The 19,085-nt window shown below is 38.7% G+C and overlaps 1 protein-coding gene across 4 annotated transcripts in view; it reads left to right on the forward strand.

Annotated features, from left to right (window-relative positions):
- ccdc57 (coiled-coil domain containing 57) overlaps positions 1-19,085 on the forward strand; it is a 172,543-nt gene that overhangs the window by 50,886 nt on the left and 102,572 nt on the right. For all 4 annotated transcript variants that reach the window (XM_072242385.1, XM_072242384.1, XM_072242382.1 and 1 more), the window contains exons 5-6: positions 230-387; positions 7,844-7,918. In XM_072242385.1, the coding sequence (XP_072098486.1) occupies positions 230-387; positions 7,844-7,918 (233 nt within the window). The remainder of the gene's footprint in view (positions 1-229; positions 388-7,843; positions 7,919-19,085) is intronic.

Here is a 19,085-nt window from a genome sequence, read left to right on the forward strand (position 1 = left end):
AGGGCAGTGGTTGGTCTTGATATCTGGAGAAGCTCAGGATTTGAAAGCCAGTTTGTGGATAAATCCAGTGTTCAGAGAAAGGTAAGTTTTGGGGTTCGGCAATAGGAACTTGAACTATACTTAACTAGTCGCAAGCTCTATTTAGTAACACTTACTGTTTGAATAGAAATAGCTATAGTTTAACTCAAAAGAATATTCCTGTGTTAACTGTTACAATTGACTAACACAGGTGAAACTTTTGTCTAAAGAGTCGGAGCTGCTCCAAGAAACAGGAACAAAGGCTGCAGAATCACTTCAGATAGCAGAGAAAACAAACCACCAAATGGCAAAACAACTTCAAAGAAAAGAATTTGAATTAAAAAATGTAGTTGCCTTAAAAGATGCCAGGTATGCATTGGTGAAAATGCTTCTTTAGTTTTGTTTTAGAAAATCTTTGAGGTATGACCCTTATGTGGGGATGGGGGTTGGGGAAGGAACTCATTCCTGAACCTTTGAGCTTAATGCACATATGTAGTGAAATACAGTTCCATTGAAGTCTGTAATCCACATTGTCAGAAGTAGTGTTTAAATCAAAGCCACCATCTATGGAAGCATAGTGTAAGCAATGGAAGCCTAAACTCTAAAAAAATAACAATTTAGATATCTCTGTATCCTTATAAAATGTCTTACTGATGTATAGTTGTATTATAGTGGATGTACAGTAGTTTGCTGAATTTTGTTACTTGGTTATGTCTTCGAAGTTTATTTATCAAAATGGGTAACATATGTGATGTAAAAAGATTAACACTGGCCTTTCACCTGTAGTTGACATAAAAATCAAATAAAATTAAAGCTTAAAAGATTCAATAGGTTCAGACATTTTTTGATAAGCTTCCGACGGGAATAGATTTACAACTTTTCCATACTTAACTGCAATTGGGAACCTCATTTAGAGAGGTCAGAGCATGTTTGTTGTGTTTCACAAGTGCACACATTAATGAGACATAGTAGACTTGATGGTAACATAGAGCATAAAAAATGTTCCACATCCTAACATCCCTAACACTGACACCGACAATGTATCCTAACACTGATATTCTTAAAATTCCTGGGGAATTAAATCAGTATGCTAAGGTTCAGTTTAGAATTAGATTAACAGAATCTTTTGATTAATGTGTCTTACTGTGCCTAGGTGGAGTGATTTTTGAAAACATTCATTTTCCAGGGCTTACAAGACAAGATCTTTTTGCCCATTCCCAAATGCCCACAAGAAGGTGGTGGAGAACTACTGCATTGAACTGCTGCAATCATTGTCTGAACGTTGCTGTAGTGGTTCAACTGAGTGGCTTACCAGGCCATATGCTATAGAATTTTGTGGGACTGTGCAATGCATTTATTGACTTCTATATTTACAGATGCTGTGGAATGGAATGACTTTGGTTTAGGAGTCCAGTGCCCAATAAACCACACTCATCAAACAATGAGCAGATCATTAGTTGTTTTCTTTAAAATGGAAACAAGAACTGGACCACATTATATTTACATAAAGTCTTCTTTTGCACTCAGCTTCCTTCAGTGCTGAATTAATCATTCATCTTCATAATTCCAACATTTCACACAAGCCAGTAGGCTTGTTATTGCCCCTCCTTAAATGCAGTTTTTCTGAACTAATGCCAAGCCTGCTAATCTTAATTAATAAGCCAACATTAAAATAACTTATTAATTCATTTGTAGGAGGAGTCTGTCTAAGCCTAATTAGATTGACTACTGCTGGGGATTAAACTGCTATCACTCTGCAATGATACAGCCCAGGGATTTATTAATGACAATGCAAGAATATTTATTATTCTGATTTCAGAGTTTGGAAGTACAATACAACCTGACATCACTGTGTAATTTACAAGTTTAATTTCACATATTTCCAGCCATATCAATAGTCTATAAGCTAATGATCCACTCATGAATTTCTGGTTACTAAGACCATAAGACAGAGGAGCAGAATTAGGCCAGTCAACCAATTAAGTTGGCTCTGCTAATCCATCATGGCTGATTTTTATTCCCCTTAACTCCATTCTCCTGGTTTGACACCCTTACTAATTAAGAACCTATCTATCTCTGCTTTAAATATACTCAGTGATTTGGTCTCCACAGCCATCTGTGGCAATGAATTCCACAGATTTACCACCCTCTGGATAAAGAAATTTCTTCTCATCTTTGTTCTAAAGGGATGTATCAGAATACAAGGAATTCAGAATACAAGGTCTTAGCACACTGGTCTAAGACTCTCACACTGCAGGAAACATCTTCTCCATGTTCATTCCATCTAGGTGTTTCAATATTAGATAGGTTTCAAGAAAAAGGGGCACTGGTGAGACCTCATTTGGAATATTGTGTGCAGTTTAGATTAGATTAGATTAGATTATGAGGACACTCAGTCCTCGTTTATTGTCATTTAGAAATGCATGTATTAAGAAATGATACAACGTTCCTCCAGAATGATATCACAAAAAAAACAGGACAAACCAAGACTAAAACTGACAAAACCACATAATTATAACATATTGTTACAACAGTGCAAAGCAATACCGTAATTTGATAAAGAGCAGACCATGGGCACGGTAAAAAAAAGTCTCAATGTCCCGATCGACTCATCATCTAACGCAAGCAGCAGAAGGGAGAAACTCTCCCTGCCATTAACTTCCAAGCGCCGACAACTTGCCGATGCATTGGAAGCACCCGACCGCAGCCGACTCTGTGTCCATCCGAAAACTTCGAGCCTCTGACCAGCCCCTCTGATACAACCTCTCCGAGCACTATCCTCTGCTGAGCGCTTCGACCCTGCCCCGGCCGCCGAGCAACAAGCAAAGCCGAGGACTCGGGGCCTTCTGCTCCGGAGATTCCAGACCACACAGTAGCAGCAGCAGCAGTAGCGAAGCAGGCATTTCAGAAGTTTCTCCAGATGTTTCTCCATGCTTTCACGTCTGTCTCCATCAAATCAGGATTGTGCACGGCACCCTACTTAATAACAGACATCACCACCGGAGTGGCCGCTACGAGCTGCGTCGCGCCGCCATCTTCTCCTCCTCCTGATTTGGGCCCCCTATCTTAGAAAGGATGTACTGACGTTGGAGGGAGTTCAGAGAAGATTTATGAGGATGATTCCTGGAATGCAGGGGCTAACATATGAGGAGCATTTGTCGGCTCTTGGACTGTATTCATTAAAGTATAGAAGAATGGGAGGGGATCTCATAGAAACATTTCGAATGTTGAAAGGGTTGGACGGAGTAGATGTGGAAAGGCTGTTTCCCTTGGTGGGTGAGTCCAGGACAAGAGGCCACAGTCTTAGAATTAGAGGGTATCCATTTAAAACAGAGATGAGGAGAAATTTTTTTAGCCAGAGGGTCATGGATTTATGGAATTCGTTGCCACATACAGCTGTGGAGGCCCGATCATTGAGGGTGTTTAAGGAGGAGATTGATAGGTATCTAATTAGTTAGGGTATCAAGGGATATGGGGAAAAAGCCAGAAACTGGAACTAGATGGGAGAATAGTTTAGCTCATGGTGGAGTAGCGGAGCAGTCTTGATGGGCCGAATGGCCTACTTCTGCTCCTTTGTCTTGTGTGTGAAGATCCCCCTTGATTTTTCTACGCTCCTGTAACTACAGTCCCAGGTTCATTAAAGGCTCCTCATTTGTTAATCCTTTCGTTCCTGAGATCATTCTCATGAACCTCCTCTGGACCCTCTATAATGCCACTACATCCTCTCTTAGATTAAGTGCCCAAAACTGCTCGCCATATTCCAAGTGCAGTCTGACCAATGCTTTATAAAACCTCAGCATTATATGCTTGCTTGTGTATTCCGGTCCTCTGAAAATTAATGCTAATACTGCACTTGTCTTCCTCACTACCAACTCAACCCACAAGGTAACCTTCAGGGAATCTTGCACCAGGACTCCCTAGTCCCTTTGTATGTGTAATTTCTGAATGTTTTTCCCATTTTGAAAATGGTCTACATCTTTATTCTTTCTACCAAAGTCCATGACCATACATTCCCCTCTGCCACTTCTTTGCCCATTCTCCTAATGTGTTCCAGTCCTTCTGCAGAATTCCTCTACACCAGTCCTTGTGTCCTCTGCAAACTTGGCAACAAAGCCATCAATTCCATCATCCAGATCATTGACATATAATGGTGAAAAGAAGTGGTCCCAATATTGACCCCTGGGGAACACCAGTTGTCACCAGCAGCCAACCAGAAAAGGCTTCGTTTATTCCCGCTCTGTCTCCTGCCAGTCAGACAATTGTCTATCCAAGCTAATATCTTTCCTGTAGTACCATGGGCTCTTATCTTGTTTAGCAGCCTCATGTGTGGCACATTGTCAAAGGCCTTCTGAAAATCCAAGTAAATAACATCCACTTACTCTCCTTTATCTATCCTGCCTGTGTTTCTTCAAAGAATTCCAACAGATTTGTCAGGCAAGTGTTTTCCTTAAAGAAATCATGCTGACTTCAGCCTATTTTATCATATGCCTCTAAGAAGCCCAAAACCTCATTCTTAGTAATGGATGTTGATCTTCCCAATGCTAGCCCCCTACAATTTCCTGTCTTTTGTCTCCCTTGCTTCTTAAAGAGTGGACTGACATTTGCAATTTTCCAATCTTCTTGAACTAACTAGGTAATCCCTTCCTAACTATAGTCCCTGTTTCAGAGGCCAGTCAGTGAACACCTTCTGGTGACTATCTGGGTCATCTCTGCCTGATTTCAGTGACTTTGCTGAGAGGCTGTCTTTTATGGCCAAGTTTTGCCTGCTGTTTTCATTGTCTTCAGTCTCCACTTTGACATTTTGATCTCCAAGCAGGGTCTGCATAGTCCTACTAACTTTCCAATGTAGCCACAGGCTGCAATACTGTTTATCATCCCCTGGCCTTATGCAAGAATGTAGTTCTATCTATATCATCTTTATCTATCTTGTGTCAGTCTTACATTATGACAGAACTGCTAAGAAGTTACACTCCTTGTCATGAAGTACATCAGGTGACTGCTTGTCTGTCTACAAACATCCCATTTTGCTCCCTGTTAATCCTTTCTATATTTTATCTCAATCCTAGTTAGTTGGAAATCCACGAGAGAACCAGCTTACAGTTATTAGGAAATATTAATCTGTTTGTGTTTGACAATTATCATGCAAAGATCTTTTTTATGATATGAGTTCTGAGATATACAAAGCAGACGAATGAGTTAAGCATTAAGACTTCAATCTAGACTTGTAGGAGCCAAATTTGTGACTTTACTGTTAACATTTTGAGCCTTATATACAATAAAACTACAAAGGATTAGAGAAAAGTATATATATATATATATATATATATATATATAAAAAGTTAAGTAAATACATGCCCGCCCACCTGCATTTACTTCAACTTGAATAGGAATAAGGAACCTTGGTTCTCAAGGGATATTGCAACTCTGATAAAGAAGAAGAGGAAATTGTATGAAATGTATAGGAAACAGGGGGTAAATCAGGTGCTTGAGGAGTATAAGAAGTGCAAGAAAATACTTAAGAAAGAAATCAGGAGGGCTAAAAGAAGACATGAGATTGCCTTGGCAGTCAAAGTGAAGGATAATCCAAAGAGCTTTTACAAGTATATTAAGAGCAAAAGAATTGTAAGGGATAAAATTGGTCCTCTTGAAGATCAGAGTGGTCGGCTTTGTGCGGAACCAAAGGAAATGGGGGAGATCTTAAATAAGTTTTTTGCGTCTGTGTTTACTAAGGAAGCTGGCATGAAATCTATGGAATTGAGGGAATCAAGTAGTGAGACCATGAACTGTACAGATTGAAAAGGAGGATGTGCTTGCTGTCTTGAAGAAAATTAAAGTGGATAAATCCCCGGGACCTGACAGAGTGTTCCCTCGGACCTTGATGGAGACTAGTGTTGAAATTGCGGGGGCCCTGGCAGAAATATTTAAAATGTCGCTGTCTACGGGTGAAGTGCTGGAGGATTGGAGAGTGGCTCATGTTGTTCCATTGTTTAAAAAAGGATCGAAAAGTAATCCGGGAAATTATAGGCCGGTGAGTTTAACGTCAGTAGTAGGTAAGTTATTGGAGGGAGTACTAAGAGACAGAATCTACAAGCATTTGGATAGGCAGGGGCTTATTAGGGAGAGTCAACATGGCTTTGTGCGTGGTAGGTCATGTTTGACCAATCTGTTGGAATTTTTCGAGGAGGTTACCAGGAAAGTGGATGAAGGGAAGGCAGTGGATATTGTCTACATGGACTTCAGTAAGGCCTTTGACAAGGTCCCGCATGGGAAGTTAGTTAGGAAAATTCAGTCGCTAGGTATACATGGAGAGGTGGTAAATTGGATTAGACATTGGCTCGATGGAAGAAGCCAGAAAGTGGTGGTAGAGAATTGCTTCTCTGAGTGGAGGCCTGTGACTAATGGTGTGCCACAGGGATTAGTGCTGGGTCCATTGTTATTTGTCATCTATATCAATGATCTGGATGATAATGTGGTAAATTGGATCAGCAAGTTTGCTGATGATACAAAGATTGGAGGTGTAGTAGACAGTGAGGAAGGTTTTCAGAGCCTGCAGAGGGACTTGGACCAGCTGGAAAAATGGGCTGAAAAATGGCAGATGGAGTTTAATACTGACAAGTGTGAGGTATTGCACTTTGGAAGGACAAACCAACGTAGAACATACAGGGTTAATGGTAAGGCACTGAGGAGTGCAGTGGAACGGAGGGATCTGGGAATACAGATACAAAATTCCCTAAAAGTGGCGTCACAGGTAGATAGGGCCGTAAAGAGAGCTTTTGATACATTGGCCTTTATTAATCGAAGTATTGAGTATAAGAGCTGGAATGTTATGATGAGGTTGTATAAGGCATTGGTGAGGCCGAATCTGGAGTATCGTGTTCAGTTTTGGTCACCAAATTACAGGAAGGATATAAATAAGGTTGAAAGAGTGCAGAGAAGGTTTACAAGGATGTTGCCGGGACTTGAGAACTCAGTTACAGAGAAAGGTTGAATAGGTTAGGACTTTATTCCCTGGAGCGTAGAAGAATGAGGGGAGCTTTGATAGAGGTATATAAAATTATGATGGGTATAGATAGAGTGAATGCAAGCAGGCTTTTTCCACTGAGGCAATGGGAGAAAAAAACCAGAGGACATGGATTAAGGGTGAGGGGGGAAAAGTTTAAAGGGAACATTAGGGGGGGGCTTCTTCACACAGAGAGTGGTGGGAGTATGGAATGAGCTGCCAGACGAGGTGGTAAGTGCGGGTTCTTTTTTAACATTTAAGAATTGGACAGATACATGGATGGGAGGTGTATGGAGGGATATGGTCCGTGTGCAGGTCAGTGGGACTAGGCAGAAAATGGTTTGGCACAGCCAAGAAGGGCCAAAGGGCCTGTTTCTGTGCTGTAGTTTCTATGGTTCTAACTCATTTGCACCTTAGAATTACATTGCAGAATTCTTTGGGTCTTTGCATCAAGCAGGAATGGTAAGGTTTGGCTGCTTTTGTGTGTTTAGATCTAAACCTTGCCTTAATATATGGCCTCTTGGCCTTTGTTGGGATAATTAAACATTTATTTGCTTCGTGTTTGACTTCAATGACCGTTTTTCAATTTTGTTTAATCTTTTGGCTAGTTGTGGTATATTTTGTAGATACATGTTATGTAATCTCTATACAGATTGGAAAATGTTGCAAGGAGTAGCCCAGGTAACAAGAACTATAATTTTTATTTTGTTACTCTCTGACAATGTAGAAACAAATGTTCCGATTTTCTTGTAAACTAAGTTGAAGACACCTCTGAGTTAGTGCGGAATATTGTAAATTCTGAGTTTCTCATGATCTGTTTATCAGGATAAAGGAACTTGAGGACAAAGTAAACAGAATGAACGTTAGCTTGGAAAATGAAGAGGAAATGTTCCAACGCAAGTAAGTAAATTTATTAAAAGTAAATGTTCCTAAAATATACTTTAACTTTAGGTCAGGAACAGAACTTTATCAGAATAGCTCAGAAGCATTCACAAGATAAGAGACTGCACTTTTGAATATGCCAAAATTGTTAGAAAACTTTCTCTATTTCAATTAAGACTTAAAAAATTCTGGTTAAGTACCCTGTAATTTAAGAATGTCAACATGTTGAGGCAACACATTAACAGGGCCTTTTTTTTAATCAACAAATTGGTAATTTCATGCAAATACATTGGTAAATATGATCTCTACAGTAAGTCATTAAATGTAGATAATGCACCCTTGAATGCGCAATACTGACATAGGTCCCACTAGTAACAGGCTGCCAACCTGATAAAGGTACATTTGTTTCTGTCATTACCAATTTCTATCCCATGCAATCTCTGACACTAATTGACTATACCTCTTCCCAACCTGTCTACTGTAAAAATGCTATTCCCTTTTTCCAGTTTCTTCATCCTCGATGCATCTGTTCACAGGATGCAGCTTTCCTTTCCAGAAATCAGAGATTTTCTCCTTCAAGCAATGAATCTCCTTTCCTTCACTATTGATGCTGCTGTCATCCGCATCTCCTTCATTTCCTGAACGTCTACGCTCACCCCATCTTCTCGCCGCCTTAACAGTGATAGAGTTCCCTGTGCCTTTACCTAACAACCCATGAGCCCCCACATCCAACACATCATCCTCCGTAACTTCCATCTCCAAAGGGATCCCACCAGCAACACATCTTTATGTCTCTCCTTTTCTCCGCTTTCCACAGGGATCATTCCCTCCATGACTCCCTTGTCCATTCATCCTTTCCCACTAATCTCCCTTCCGGCGCTTATCCCTGCAGGTGGCCAAAGTGCAACACCTGCCCATTCACTTCCTTACTCACCTCCATTCAGGGCCCCAAACAGTCCTTCCAGGTGAGGCAACACTTTACCTGTGAACCTGCTGGGGTTGCCTATTGTGTCTGGTACTCCTGATGCGGCCTCCTCTACATTGGTGAGACCCATCAAAAATTGGGGAACCGCGTTGTCGAGCACCTCTGCTCCATCCACCAAAAGCCGAACTTCCCAGTGGCCAAACATTTTATTTCCAATTCCTATTTCCATTGCGACATGTCGGTCCATGGCTTCCTCTTACGCCAAGATGTGGCCACCTTCAGGGTGGAGGAGCAATACCTTATATTCTGTCTGGGTAGCCTCCAACCTGATGGCATGAATATCGATTTCTCCTTCCAGTGAAAAAAATCTTCACTCTCCCCTCTTCTTATATTCTCCCCCTGGGTTCTTACCTCTTCTCACCTGCCTGTCGACTCCCCCGGGTCCCCTCCTCCTTCCCTTTCTCCTATGGTCCACTCCCCTCTCCCATCAGATTCCTTCTTCTCCAGTCTTAATCTTTCCAACCCACCTGGCTTCACCTATCACCTTCAAGCTACCTTCCTTCCCCTCTTGCTACCTTTTAATTCTGGCATCTTCCCCCTTCCTTTTCAGTCTTGGATAAGGGTGTCGGCCCAAAACATTGACTGTTCATTCATTTCCTTAGATGCTGCCTCATCTGCTGAGTTCCTTTAGAATTTTGTGTGTGTTGCTTTTATCACTATTTTGTGATATCTTATCCAGTAACTTATGAAATAGAAATACAAATACTTCATAAAGAACAGATTAATTATTCAGAATCAGAATTAGGTGTATTATCACCGGCATGTGTCGTGCAATTTGTTAACTTAGCTGACAGTTGCTTAAATGAAAAAAGATTTCCTCCACAAACAGACCCCAAAAACATTTAGTACCCAACCTGTCCCATTCTTTAAAAACTAAATCAGTTGTGGAGGGTTTAAAAAAAGTTAGAATAAATGGGACTAGAAAGGGAAAATCTTAATAAACCAAATTGTTTTCTAAATTGTATCCAGATCCTCAGAGTATGTTTAACTATTAAATTATCAGTTGGTTTACTTACAAATAAAGGAAGTGAGGATCTAAGAAGAGAAATAATAGAAAATTGATTAACAGAGTTAGCTTCTAAAGAAACCCATACCGGACAGTCTACTCGATTAATATAATATAGTCAAAACGTAAGATATCGTATATTAACTGCCCAGTAATAAAACCTAAAATTGGTGGGGGGGAGGGGGGGGAGAACGTCGACTCCCTCCCCCCGCCCCTAAAATTATGTAAGGCTAAACCTCCAGACTTTTTAAGTTTTTGAAGATGAACTTTATTTAAACGAGGATGTTTATTTTTCCATATATAGGATTAAATAGATTCAAGGGAGTCAAAAAAGGATTTAGGAATTAAAACGGGTAAAGCCTGAAGAAGATATTTAAATTTAGGTAGAATATTCATTTTAGTAGAATTAATTCATCCAATCAACCATACTGAAAGAGGTGACCAATTTAATGATATCTTTTTTACATGGTTCAATAAAGTAAGGAAGTTTTCTTTAAACAGGTGTTTGTAATTCTTAGTGACTGTTACACCCAAATAAGTAAATTGATTCCTTACAATTTTAAAAGGGAGATTAGTATTAATTGATACCAAATTATTTAAAGTAAATAATTCACTCTTATATAGGTTCAATTTATATCCTGAAAACTGGCTAAAACGGGAGAGTAAAGAAAGTACACAAGGTAACGAGGTCTCAATACTAGAGATAAAAAGCCATATATCATCAGTGTAAAGCGAGATTTTGTGGGTGATACCTTTCCTTAAAATACCATTGATATCATTAGATTCTTGAAAAGCAATGGCAAGGGGTTCTAAAGCTAGATCAAAAAACAAAGGACTCAACGGACAGCCTTGTCTAGTTCTGCGGTGAAGTTTAAATGGTTTGGAACTTTGAAAATTAGTAAGAACCCGAGCAGAAGGAGATAAATAAAGTAATTTAATCCATTGAATAAAATCTGATCCAAATTTAAATTTTTCTAATGTTTTAAATGAATAACTTCATTCAACCCGATTGTAGGCCTTCTCAGCATCTAAGGGTATCACACATTCCGATATGTGAGGTAGTGTTCATGGGTTCAATGCCCAATTAGGAATCAGATGGCAGAGGGAAAGAAACTGTTCATCAATCACTGAGTGTGTGCCTTTAAGCTTCTTGTACCTCTGTCCTGATGGTAACAATGGGAAGGGGGCATTCCCTGGGTGATGGAGGTCCTTAATAATGGACGTTGCCTTTCTGAGGCACCTCTCCTTGAAGATATCTTGGGTACTATAGAGGCTAGTGCCTAAGATAGAGCTGACTAACTTTACAATTTTCCGTAGCTCCTTTTGTCCTGTGCAGTGCCCCCCCCCCCCATACCTGACAGTGATGCAGCTTATCACATTGCTGTCCACGGTACTGTACATCTATAGAAGTTTTCGAGTGTTATAGTTGACAAACCAAATCTCTTCAAACTCCCAATGAAATAAGGCTACCGTCTTGCCTTCTTTATAGCTGCATCGATATGTTGGGACTAGGTTAGATCCTCAGAGATCCTGACACCCAAGAACTTGAAATTGCTCACTCTCTCCACTTCTGATCCCTCTATGAGGATTGGTTTGTGTTCCATCATCTTACCCTTCCTACCATCCACAATAAGCTCTTTTGTCTTACTGACACTGAGTACAAGGTTGTTGCTGCAACACCACTCAACTAGCTGGATTAATATTTTAGTATTGAATGCCTGTTTCATTTCCTCAGTAATAAATTCTACTGTTTTACCAGCAATTGATATGCGGTTAACTGGCCAACAGTTCCCTATTTTCTTTCTTCCTTCTTTGTAAAGTAACTGAGATATTTGTCACATTCCAATCTGTCAGGACAGTTTCAAAACAACGGATGTTTTGGAGGATTATCACTAATATGTCCACCAGCAGTAGAGTACCCTCTGATGCAGGCTAAGAGATTCAAGTTATTGACTGGCTTTCATTATCCCTATTTTTCTAGTACTTTCCTTTTTAGATATATTCATTGTTTTTAAATTATGTACTATTATTACTGCTCCCGTGTACTTCTGGTAAATTTATTATAACCTGTATATTGACTATGATGCCTTCTAAATATTTATGGCTCAGCTACTTATGGCTTAACTAACTGACTAACTGAACTACTTGGAGGGCTCCAATTATAAATAATTTGTTGCCAACAAGATTTGGAAGAATTTTAGTGGTCACTATTTAAGGCACCAAGAGAGAAAATGAAGTGCTTGTCAAGATGAGGGAAATCAAACTTGAGTGATTTTATATATAGAGAGGTATTTCATGCAGTTCCAAGGTCAACATGAGTTCTGCATTTCCATTAGCTGGCAAGAAGCCTTTACTTTCTCCCTTTAAGCGTTGAAAGGTACAGTACTTTTATGTAGAGACTTAAAGAGTAAAGAAAATCTTAAAAATACTTAGTTCAACCTTATAGTGTATACATATCCATTTATTTGTAAGATATAGTTATCACACCAGAGCTATGTAGATTATTTCAATGGATGTCGGCTTAAATTTCTTACATATTATTTTGGAAGAAATAAGGGGAATTATATCCTGTTCCTCATATCCCTAAAAATGGGTTCAAATATTTCACAGCTTATTCAGCTCATGGCCCGGGATACAGATAAATATTTAAATATAAAAATTGAAAGTGCCGGTCTTGCTCAACAGCACAGGCAGCATCAATGGAGAGGGAAATAGAAATGAAGTTTTAGGTCAGTCATGTTTTATCCAAACCTGTTTTAATATTAAATCAAAGATAATTTGTTTTGGTTTAAGGAAACTGTGATAGCCATGCATGGGAAGGATTTTAATGTTCCTTTGTAAATAGTACCTTGAGATATTTTACATTCACCTGAAAAGCAGTTAGTGCATTTAACAGTTCATTAGAAATAACATACTTTGGACAAGCAAGCTCCTGACATTGCAGTGTCAGGCCAGATTCCTTGCTCAAAATGCCCCAGAATTTGTTGTCTGAGAGTGGAGTTGATACCATCAACCATCCTTCAACGTGTAGCAAATAATAGCTTTTTGTCTTAATAAAATGTATTTTCTCAATATATTGGTGCTATGTGCAAGCTGCAATTCTCGGCTTTCAGCAGGATTGCTGGTCTGATGTGTTGTTTAGTGTTTCATCTCATAATACGAAAAATCAGCTCATTCTCAACTGTGCTCAAAATGATGTTCGCATTGAAGTCATTGACAGAACTACTGTATAACTAAAGTTATCAACTCAACCTACTATGTAAATTTTGTAAAGGGAATGAGTAGAAAAAATTCAAATGGAGGAGAAATCCAGAGATTGACTTGATGTGACTGTAGTGATATTCTTGCTTTTGAGGCCTGTAAGAGCTAGGTCAGTTTATCAGTAATCCACTAAAATAGTATGGAAACAATAATTAGTAGCCCCTGGATTTGGTGTGGATTATGGTAATGAGTTGTACTTTTATTGTTATGCGGTAAGCATTTTATCAAATTTGAGTTTCATGAAGAATGTACTTGATGGTATTATGACAATAATTTTTTATTTGACCTTTGGTATTTTGTTGCAACAAAATAAATAGACATGAAATATTTTATAAATCACAAATTTCAAGAGACATTTATATCACGTATGTCAGTTGGATAAATGGGGTAGTATTCAATCATAATCCCTAATTCCTTTCAATGCCATGAGTATTAACCAAAGAATTGGTGAGCTTCATGAGATTCAGCAAGTTAATACTCAAGCATACAACTTTAAAAAGCTCTGTTCAGCAAAAAAATGCATTAACAAATTTAATATAACTTCTATATTATGCTTCTATATCATAACTTCTATATTAACTTCTAAAATATAAAAGCTTTATTTTCACCATTGATGGTTCCAAAATACTTTTGTAGTTTTACCTAATTTTGTTGCTAGTCCTCTGGTTTATTCAAAGGTAGATTTTTCTGTTGTTGGCGGCTGTGTATTGATTCAGCACAGCTAACAATGTTACTGTGTGGAAACTTGTTAAGTGTAAATAAACAAGTACAAGAGCTGCATATAAAAATATAATATAAACTTTGTTTTCTGTTTGCAGTCAGTAAATAATGACCTCAGTTGTATAAGTAAATGTTTCTGCTCTTCAGAAACAGTAAAACAAAAGCTTACGCAGCTTTTAATCCTGCAGCTCGATATTGGACCGTAAATACTGCATGCTACATTTATCGGGAACTTTTCTTTCAGACCACAAGTACATTTCTGCACTTGAATTATCTGTTATGATATTTTTAAAACAAAGCTATTTTTTTTAACTTTCAGCAAGTTGATATAAAAGTACAAGGAGAAAGAGAAAAATTAAGTAGTTTATATTACATGATAATGTTTTCAAATTAACTTCTGAAACTGAAGGTACTGCAATTCAACAGAAGGCCTGGATTACAACCTTTCAGGTTTCTTTGACTCAGCAACAGTCTTTCTTTGAGATACCCTGTGCAAGCACTGGTACATTTATAGAGCCCCTGTCATCCTCTTAAACTAAGGAACTTTGACCAAATTGTTAAAAACTGTCAAATATCAAGATGTAAATAATGATATAATTAGTAAGTTGTTTTGGAAGAAGCAAAAGAAATTCTGATTTTTATGGTACCTACAACTTTAAAGATATCAAAGCCCTTTGCAACTTAATGAATACTTTTGAATTGTGGTCACTGTTGTAATGCAGGAAATGTCATCAGTAAAATATACCAGCAAGTTTCCATCAGGTGCAAGTAGGTAATGCTCAGGTCATCTACCTTGTTTAGTCTTTCTACATTCATTACACTTTTTCCATCTCAGCTTGCAAGCAGAGTATGGGCATTTACACTACAAATTTGACATTAAATAAACTCTTACAACTTGTTGTACATTTGAAGTTTTACAAAATATTTTGTCCTAACAAAAGGTAATAGTTTGAAGTTTAGATATTAGATATGGAAAAGCACATTGAAGTGGTTGATAATTAAATTAATTGGCTTGTTGCCTACCTTATTAGTGATTTCTGAATCTCAACATGATAGTGCTCTGCTAGATGTACAAATGTATAACCTTTCCTTTACTAGCAGAGATTAGATACCATCCTTGTGGACACTGGCTTCTATTATGAACACATATACCCTTCCTATTTTAAAATTTGATGACAGCATTTATTACTGGATAGTCTGGATTGTTCTATGTGTTTATAAATGAGATTTATAGTGCAAATTGCTAGTGTAGTAGCATGGCAAGACTACAGGAACCAATATTCTGACCAAAATGACTTATAGCAGACTGAAATGCTTGAGCATATAGACATTAAGAAAGAGGACATGCTGGAGCTTTTGAAAAGCATTAAGTTAGATAAGTCACCGGGACCAAATGAGATATACCCCAGGCTACTGTGGGAAGTAAGGGAGGAGATTGCTAAGCCTCTTGCAATGATCTTTTCATCATCAATAGAGACGGGAGAAGTACCGGAGGATTGGAGGGTTGCAAATGTTGTTCCCTTGTGCAAGAAAGGGAGTAGAGATAACCCAATGAGTCTGACTTCAGTGGTGGGCAAGTTGTTGGAGAAGATCCTGAGAGGCAGGAATTATAAGCATTTGGAGAGACATAATCTGATTAGAGATAGTCAGCATGGCTTTGTCAAGGGCAGGTCGTGCCTTATGAGCCTGATTAAATTCTTTGAGGATGTAACAAGACACATTGATGAAGGAAAAGCAGTGGATGTAATGTATTTCGATTTCAGTAAGGCATTTGATGAGGTTTCCCATGCAAGACTCCTTCAGAAAGTAAGGAGGCATGGGATTCAAGGAGACATTGCTTTGTGGATCCAGAATTGGCTTGCCCACAGAAGGCAAAGGCTGGTTGTAGATGGTTCATATTCTGCCTGGAGGTCGGTAACGAATGGTGTTCTGCAGGGATCTGTTCTGGGACTCCTCCACTTTGTGACTTTTATAAATGACCTGGATGAAGAAGTAGAAGGGTGGATTAGTAAATTTGCTGATGACACAAAGGTTGGGGGCGTGTGGATAGTCTGGAGGGTTGTTAGAGGTTACAGCAGGACATCGATAGGATGCAGAACTAAGCTGAGAAGTGGCAGATGAACAACTTTTTCAATATTTTTATTATTATATAAATTACATGAATACAAATATAAAATAGGGATACAAGTAAATAATATGAATTATATTACATTTAAATCACAGTAATATGATCACAGTATCCCATATTCCAAATCAATCATGTATAAAAAAAGATTGAATTATGAAATGAAATAGAATAATATAATTGTATTTTATGTAAAAATATCTATCCCCACTACCAAAATGAGCTGGTTGGTAAAAAAAAGAATACCTTACCATATGATATTATAATAATAATGGCTCAGATCCATACTTTAATAACAGTTCAAAGATTGTGAAAATAATTCAGAAAGGGCCCCCACAACATTACAAAATCATGTTCAGAATCAGAAATTGAACAATGAATCTTCTCTAGATCAAGGCACAACATAACGTCAGATAGCCATTGAACATGAGTGGGCGGGGCGGCCTCCTTCCACTTGAGCAAGATCGCCCTCCTGGCCATAAGAGACATAAAGGCCAATACTCGCAAATTAGGTGGCTTCAATTTTGTAGCACTATCCTCAACAATACCAAACAAGGCAGTCAAAGGATTGGGCTTAAAGCTGACATTGAAAAGTGCAGAAAAAGTTTGAAATACATCTTTCCAGAATTTTTCAAGGCTCTGACGTGTCCAGAACATATGAGAAAGTGTGGCCATTCCATTAGTATCATCTATCACAGTAAGGGGAAATATCTGCATAGAAACGGGAAAGCTTGTCTTTAGACATATGAACTTTATGTACCACTTTGAATTGTAATAAAGTATGACGAATACATAATGATGAAGAATTAATCAACTTTAAAATAATGTTCCAGCTCTCATCAGATACGAGAGATCATACACCAGCATAAAATTATAAAGAAAGTAAATTGACAGTCACTTAACAGTTACAGAAAAAAGGAAGAAAATAAAAGGGCTCATTACAGTTAAACCAATCTCTTTTAATTTTACCTAAAGAGGCCTTTTTCAGTCCCAACAGTAGACCATAAATGTAAGATATTGAACCATTATCAAAGGGTTTCAGGTTTAAAATTGTATCTACTATATTCTTATCTGGACTTGTAGGAAATGTAAGTAATTGAGATCTTAAAAATTCTCTAATCTATAAGTATCAAAAAAGTGAGTGTTGGAAAGGTTAAATTTCGTTGAAAGTTGCACAAAAGAAGAGAGATTCCCTCTATCAAACAAATCCTGAAATCGTTTAATACCCAATCTATCCCATTCTTCAAAAGATAAGTCAGTTAATGAACTTCAACTCAGCTAAGTGTGAAGTGGTTCATTTTGGTAGGTCAAATTTGAAGACAAAATATAATACTAATGGTAAGACTCTTGGCAGTGTGGAGAATCTGAGAGATCTTGGGGTCCTTGTCCATAGGACACTCAAAGCTGCTGTGCAGGTTGACAGTGTTGTTAAGAAAGCATATGGTATGTTGGCATTCATCAACCATGGGACTGAGTTCAAGAGCCGTGAGGTAATGTTACAGCTATACAGGACCTTGGTTAGACCCCACTTGGAGTACTGTGTTCAGTTTTGGTCACCTCACTACAGCAAGGATGTGGATACTATAGAGAGAGTGCAGAGGAGATTGACAAGGATGTTGCCTGGATTGGAGGGTGTACCTTATGAGAATAGGTTGAATGAACTTGGCCTTTTCTTCTTGGAGCGACGGAGGATGAGAGATGACCTGACAGAGGTGTATAAAATGATGAGGGGCATTGATTGTGTGGATAGCCAGAAGCTTTTTCCCAGGACTGAAATACAGTGGCATGCAAAAGTTTGGGCACCTGTGGTCAAAATTTCTGTTACTGTGAATAGCTAAGAGAGTAAAAGATGAACTGATTTTCAAAAGGTATAAAGTTGAAGATGACACATTTCTTTAATACTTTAAGCAAGAAAACTTTATATCCATCTTCAGTTTCAAAAAAACAAGGAAGGAAAAGGGCTCGAAGCAAAAGTTTGGGCACCCTCCATGGTCAGTACTTAGTAACACCCCCTTTGGCAAGTATCACAGCTTATAAGCGCTTTTTGTAGCCAGCTAAGAGTCTTTGAATTCTTGTTTGGGGGATTGTCGCCCGTTGTTCCTTGCAAAAGGCTTCTAGTTCTGTGAGATTCTTGGGTCGTCTTGCATGCTTTGCTCTTTTGAGGTCTATCCACAGATTCTCGATGATGTTTAGGTCGGGCGACTATGAGGCCCATAGCAAAACCTTCAGTTTGTGCCTCTTGAGGTAGTCCATTGTGGATTTTCAGGTGTGTTTAGGTTCATTATCCTGTTGTAGAAGCCATGCTCTTTTCCTCTTCGGCTTTTTTACAGACGGTGTGATGTTTGCTTCCAGAATTTTCTGGTATTCTTCCCTCTAACAGTAAATGTTCCCCGTGCCACTGGCTGCAACACAAGCCCAAAACATGATCGATCCGCCCCCGTGCTTAACAGTTGGAGAGGGGATTTTCCCCTCATTGATGGGGAAAGAACCCCTGACCTAAACATCATTGAGAATCTGTGGTTAGACCTCAAAAGAGCAGTGCATGTAAGAGGGTTCAAGAATCTCACAGAACTAGAAGCCTTTTGCAAGGAAGAATGGGCAAAAATCCCCCAAACAAGAATTGAAAGACTCTTAGCTGGCTACAAAAAGCGTTTACAAGCTGTGATACTTGCCAAAGGGGGTGTTACTAAGTACTGACCATGCAGGGTGCCCAAACTTTTGCTTGGGGCCCTTTTCCTTTTTTGTTATTTTGAAACTGTAAAAGATGGAAATAAAAAAAGTTTTCTTGCTTAAAGTATTAAAGAAATGTGTCATCTTTAACTTTATGCCTTTTGGAAATCAGTTCATCTTTTACTCGCTTAGCTATTCACAGTAACAGAAATTTTGACCGGGGTGCCCAAACTTTTGCATGCCACTGTAGCTAACATGAGGTGGCATAGTTTTAAGGTGCTTGGAAATGGATACCAAGGGGACATCAGGGGTAAGCTTTTCACACAGAGAGTGGTGAGTATGTGGAATGCATTGCTGGCGGCGGTGGTGGAAGCAAATACAATAGGGTTTTTTAAGAGCCTCTTAGATAGGTACATGG

The sequence above is a fragment of the Mobula birostris genome, chromosome 24 (assembly GCF_030028105.1).
Source record: "Mobula birostris isolate sMobBir1 chromosome 24, sMobBir1.hap1, whole genome shotgun sequence".
In the NCBI taxonomy this organism is placed as follows: Eukaryota; Metazoa; Chordata; class Chondrichthyes; order Myliobatiformes; family Myliobatidae; genus Mobula; species Mobula birostris.